Below are 6,175 nucleotides of genomic sequence, written 5' to 3'. Positions count from 1 at the left end.
GATTCAAATTAGTGTATTTCAAAATTTCCTAACTGTCTAGATACGACATTTTTAACCAATTTGTATTTTTCATAACTAACAAACCTGAGGTCTTAACATTAGGATAATACTAGCGCCAAGCTGGAAACTGGTAGAATTAAAATTAAGCCTGTGAGATCCAGGGAGTATTGGCATCTATACCAGGTCACTGGGCATGCATTACCCAGAATGCCCTCCGTGTCCCGTGACCTGCCAGTTACCTTTCCAACCCAGTTTAGACTGCTAGAGGGTTGGTTAGAGGTGGGCCTTTACCTGTTAAGACCTCAGGTTTGTTAGTTATGAAAAATACAAATTGGTTAAAAATTTGTCATTTGTTCATAATATATGGAACAAACCTTCGGTCTTAACATTAGGATAGATTTACTTATTGGTAGGAGGTAAGTCTTTATAACTGACTGGGAGTTTGCCACCTTTTTCCATTTCCGAATAGTATGTGTATTCTAAGACAAAGGACCATAACCCTTGAATCAAAGATATATGAGTATAATAAAGCCATGGTTTATTATACTACGGAAGATGGAGAACTCTCCACGCTCCTAAACCATTCCTGTCCCTTGCATCTGGATCTATTATCACCCCTCTCTTTCCCTACTACTACAGAGAGGAGTGTGTTGCAACTGAAAAGTATACTATACTCTAGATTATCTTTACAATATGGCTGACCACCTCACCTGCATCTAGTCCATTCCAGCTTATGATGGTACTCTCCTTCATACTGGCCGTAGGTAAAGAAGTAGAAAGAAAGTAGTAAAGAAGAAATACCAGTCATCTCATTCATTCTACTTTCGTACCTTTATCTTAGACTAGACACAAACTGACCCACCAGGGGTATCGGTTGAGCTATGCTACTAGTTGGGCCGCTACCACTGGACCCAAGGAAAAAGTGTCCAAGGATCTATGGGCAACATCATCTAAATAAAAAGAAGTGAAAGTTGTTTGGCGTTGCTAAATACCAGCTTTCAGAATTCTCTCTACAGACACATTTTTCTTGAATTCCAAAGAAGCGCTCAAACCCCTGATGTCATGAGCTCTAGCCCTCTCCTGGCTATTTGACCCTCTGTCTTCTGTCACGTGTGCATTCCTGATCTTTTCTCTTAGCCTAAACGATATTGTATTCCTGGACACTTCCTTTTTGATCCGTCCTGTACTTATGAACAGTCTCCGGCACCCAGGCCTGAGATGCCTTGTCCTTCTTAAGTACTCTCTTAGTACCCTGAAGGGGACACAGAGGCATCTCTTCTTTGTCATTGTCTACGAATTCTGCCAGAGAAGGAATGGAAAAGGAGTCGAATCTGCCGTCCACTACTGATGGGTTTTGAGTTTTGGTTACGAATTCTGGAACAAACTCAAATACCATTGACTTCCAACCTCTCGAATGCTTTGCCACATATGACAGACCATGCAGTTCCCCCACCCTTTTGGTTGAGGCTCGGGCCAATAAGAAGACTGTCTTCAGGGTCAGGCTCCTATCTGTGGACTGCTTTAATGGTTTGTAGGGGGGTTTTGTAAGACTACTCAGTACCATGGTCAAATCCCACTGGCAAACAGGACTGCTCAAAACTCTTCATCAACATAGCCAGCTCCCATGAAGACAAAATGTCCACACCTTCCATGCGTAAGATAGAGGCTAGAGCAGCCCTGTACCCCTTTACAGCAGATACAGACATATGCCTTTCTGTCTTGAGATATATCAGAAAGTCTGCTAATTGCTGAATAGTGGTTCCGAGTGGAGACAAGTTCCCTCTACAACACCACTCACATTATGCTGACCATTTTCCTTGGTATATTGCTGCTGATGACTTTCTGATATTTCCTGCCATCTGTGTTGCTGCTTTCTGAGAAAAACCTCTCGCTCGCAGGAGATACTTGACAGTCTCCATCCATGAAGTGATAGGGACTTCACCGTTCACCGACTGGTGGTACCTCTCCACGTGCGGCTGACATAGTAGGTTGTTCCATGGAGGTAATTCTCTTGGCACGTCTATTAGGAGTTCCAACAGGTCCGGAAACCATTCTGCCTTCGGCCATAAAGGCGCTATCAGAGTCATTTTGAGGTTCTGAGACCGCATTAACTTGTTCAGAACCTGACGGATTAGACAAAACGGAGGAAATGCGTAAACATCCAGATTGTCCCATGGGTGTCGTAATGCATCTTCTGCTACTGCCTCTACGTCTGGGACTACTGAACAATGCACTTCCAACTTTTTGTTGTACCTGGTTGCGAATAGGTCTATGATCAGCCTCTCCCACAACATAAGCATTCTGTCCACCACCTGTTGATGCAGGGACCACTCTGTTCCCAGGATCTGATCCCTCTGGCTCAACTTGTCGGCCACTGTGTTTCTTTTTCCTGGAATACATCTGGCCCTGGTGTCTACTAAGTTCTCTACAGCCCACTGATGAAGCTGAACTTTCATCACGTGTAACTGACGAGATATGAGGCCTCCTTGCTTGTTTACGTAAGCTACTACTGTGGTGTTGTCTGACATTAATACCACTGATTTCCCCTTCACCCTCTCCCGGAATTCCTGAAGAGCTAGGAATGCTGCTTTCAACTCCAGCACATTTATATGGAGTTCTCTGTCCTCGCCACTCCATTTTGCTGAGATCATCAGCTCCTCCATGTGGGCTCCCCAACCTTCGAGCGACGCGTCTGAGAACAGCAAGAGATCCGGTAAGGGTTGTTGAAGGGGAACACCCACGGTCAGATTGTTGTCCTGCACCCACCACAGTAAGTCTTTCCTTACTTCTGTCGACAAGGGACTTTGCTCGTGCGGGTGATCTACCGTTGGTGACCAAAACTTCTTCATTCTCCATTGTAGAGATCGAAGGTGTAACCTCCCTTGTGGTACCAGCTTCTCCAAGGAGCTCAGAATTCCCAGTACTACCTGCCACTGTCTTGCTGGCTGTTTGTTTCTCCAGAAAGGCATTCACCACTTGTTTGCATTTTTCCACCCTCTGGTCTGCTGGGAATACTTTGGCTTTTACCGTGTCTATAATCATACCCTGATACACCAGCCGTTGACTTGGATCCAACTTCAACTTTTCCTGATTTACCACAATGCCTAAACTGTGACAAAACTGCAGGAGGGTCACCCTGTCCCAAAGTAATTTTTCTCTGGACTTCCCTATCACCAGCCAATCGTCTAGGTATCTTATCAGCCTGATCCCCTAAGCATGAGCCCATGTCGACATGAGAATGAACATTCTTGTAAAAACTTGGGATGTTGTCAATCCGAAGCACAGGACCTTGAACTGGAAAACTTTCTCTGCAAGACTGAAGCAGAGAAATTTCCTGGAAGACTGATGGACTGGGATCTGAAAGTATGTGTCCTTCAAGTCGATTGTGAGCATAAAGTCCTTGACCCTGACTGCTTGTAGAACTGTCTTTAGAGTTTCCATCCTGAATCTGGTTTTCCTTACAAACAGATTAATGTTGACAGATCTATTACTGTCCTCCAATCCCCGTTGGCTTTGGGGACCAGGATAATTCTGCTATAAAACCCCTTTGACGGAATGGATACTTGTTCCACCGCCCCTTTTTCCATCATCATCTTTACTTCCTCTTGCAGAATAAAAGCCTTCTGAGGTTCCTGAGCATAAGCAAGGTGAGGTAATGGTTGTTCTGTCAGAGGTGGGGTTACTTCGAACGGAATTAAATAACCGACCCTGAGAACCTCCACCACCCACTGCTCTGCTCCAAATTCCTGCCACACCTTCCAGTGATTTGCCAGGCAACCCCCCACTGGTGTGGCTGAGTGATGAGAGGTGCCCATCCTATCTTCTTGAACCTCTCCCTCTTCCTCTATTATTTCTATTGTGAAAGGGCCGATGAGCTAACTTCTTTGGGGAAGAGGGTCTTGCTGCTCTATTTAGGATGTTATGTCTCACTGGCTTCTTATGAGGTATTTGCTGCTGCCTTATCTCGATAGGATTCGCTTGACTTCCAGATGTTTTTTTCACTGCCTACTGTACTAACCTATCATTAGTGTCCATCCTTCTATCTATAGCCTCTTCTAGTATGCCCTCTGACAACAGCAATTGCAACTCTAGGATGAACTCCCAGATTTTAATTCCTAATTTTTGGCAGGAATTAATGTATCAATTATATAAGATCATTCAAACTTCCCCTGAAAAAACAAACCACCACACTGTTCTAGGACTGATATTTGACAAAAACATGATAAATGTAGCTTGACTACAGTATTATTATGAATGCATTATTTATAAAAATAATGCATTCATAAATAAGCAAACCTTTTGTTCTTACAGGAATACCATGCAGAGCCTTTTAAATATAGGAATATCTTTCAACACCTGCTGGAAACCTCTAAAAATCTGGTAACCAGGTAGTTTGCCCAGGTGATTAACAGAGGATCACTCTCCCTCATTATCATCTTCCTTGTTGTTGGACTAGTCTTCCTCTGCCAGTCCCTGGACCCAACTGCAGAAAATGAAGTCTAAGGTCTCTCGCAAGTAGTCCAAGGACTAACTTAAGACTCAAAGCCTGCTTGCCCTACTCAGTTGAGGCTGCATGCTGCGACCGGTCTTCTACACTTCAAAGTGTGACCAGGTTGAACAGGACATTCTGTCCTCTGCTCCATAGTTCTAGATCCCTGGGCAGTGATGGAAGATGCATTCCATTATCCCTGGGATAACCCAGGCATGTACTATGTACTTCCACCTTTCAAACTTTTCCGATGGAAGATGCATTCCATCATCCCTAGGATAACCCAGACATGTACTTTGTACTTCCACCTTTCAAACTTTTCCGCAGGTTTATAAAGCCGAGTGTTTGTCACCCCTGGTCTTTGGATGGCTGTTGGCTCCTCATTGGCCACATATCAAATTGTATCTTGATTTGCTGTCTCTTCTCATCATGGAACTGAAAGAGCTGCCCTTTGGCCCACCCTCCTGTGTCATTTAAATCCCTGCACCTTCACAAATGGAGGTTATCAAATGTCTCTTTCAAGAAAAAGGATTTTCTTATAGGGCTGCAAGGGAGATGTCTGCGTACCTTAGTCATTCCTTTACAGACTTGTACCAGGGAAAGTGGCCCTCAAGTGATTGGTGTGTCATAGAACATGATGCCTTGGGGGAGAAAAGCGCATCTAGCAATCTCAAGCAATCTTAAAACTTTTTGAGGGATTCTATTTCCTTTTTAAAATCCCTGCTCCACCATTAACACCATGGAATCTAATTTCATATATCAATCAATTGGCCTACTCTTCATTCTTAATTTTCAAGAGCTTTATGGCAGATTTAGGCATCACAAATTGATTAAGTGCTACACTTCATTTTGCCCCACTTTAATATAAGGGCAATTATAGGTAATGGGTTTGTTGTGAAACAAGTATACTATTTTTTTCAAAAAAAATTTCAATGGAAATTCATGAATCATGAATTTGAACAATTATAAAAAAAGTCTGTGTTTGGAAAAACTGAATTACATATTTTGGAAACTTACCTTCAAATCTGCAGAGAGAACTGTACTGTTCCAACACTCTCCCAAACACAGCTTCCTCCAGACCTGTTCGAGTGAATTCAGCAACGATACCCCTCAGGACAAACTGTTCCATCACACTACAGCTCCTGAAAAACAAGTAGTCTGGATTACTTCATAAAAAAAAAAAAAATACAGTATAAACACTTAAAATTGATAAAGAGGTATTCAGTTTAAGAAGATAAACTACAAAAATACCTTATGGCAGTAATTTTAGGCGAAGTAAACATTTCTTTTAAGGCAGCATCAACTTGCATCATCCCAACCAAAGCTTTGCGTTTGAAGGGGGACTTCATGGGTGTGGCTGACAGCTTTTCGTTTTCTGCTATTTCAGTAGCACGACGACAGATGTCGAGGGCTCTTCTGGCATCCCCCGATACGGCTGCTACTTTCCTAGCAACCAGCTGCACAGCATCCGGATCAAAGGCGTCAATGCCAAGAAGACGTGAAAGAACAATTTCCTGTAAAATAAAAGGTTTGCGTTATTATAACTGCAATTTTTGTTGGTTGTACACTGTTGTAACAAACATGTAATAATTTGTCAAAATTCAAGTTGGTTGTACACTGTTGTAACAAACATGTAATAATTTGTCAAAATTCAAGAAGATAAAATGAGTTTAGCTTTGTAGTCTT

General features: G+C 42.8%; 1 protein-coding gene across 1 annotated transcript in view; it reads right to left on the bottom strand.

The window, feature by feature from the left end:
- Nucleotides 1–6,175, bottom strand: part of LOC135213439 (cell division control protein 6 homolog) — a 32,864-nt gene that overhangs the window by 634 nt on the left and 26,055 nt on the right. The window contains exons 11-12 of the mRNA XM_064247400.1: nt 5,741–6,003; nt 5,507–5,631 (exon numbers count right to left, since the gene is read on the bottom strand). Of these exons, the coding sequence (XP_064103470.1) occupies nt 5,507–5,631; nt 5,741–6,003 (388 nt within the window). The remainder of the gene's footprint in view (nt 1–5,506; nt 5,632–5,740; nt 6,004–6,175) is intronic.

The sequence above is a fragment of the Macrobrachium nipponense genome, chromosome 19, assembly GCF_015104395.2.
Source record: "Macrobrachium nipponense isolate FS-2020 chromosome 19, ASM1510439v2, whole genome shotgun sequence".
Lineage (NCBI taxonomy): Eukaryota > Metazoa > Arthropoda > Malacostraca > Decapoda > Palaemonidae > Macrobrachium > Macrobrachium nipponense.
This window is presented reverse-complemented; position numbering and strand designations above follow the sequence as displayed.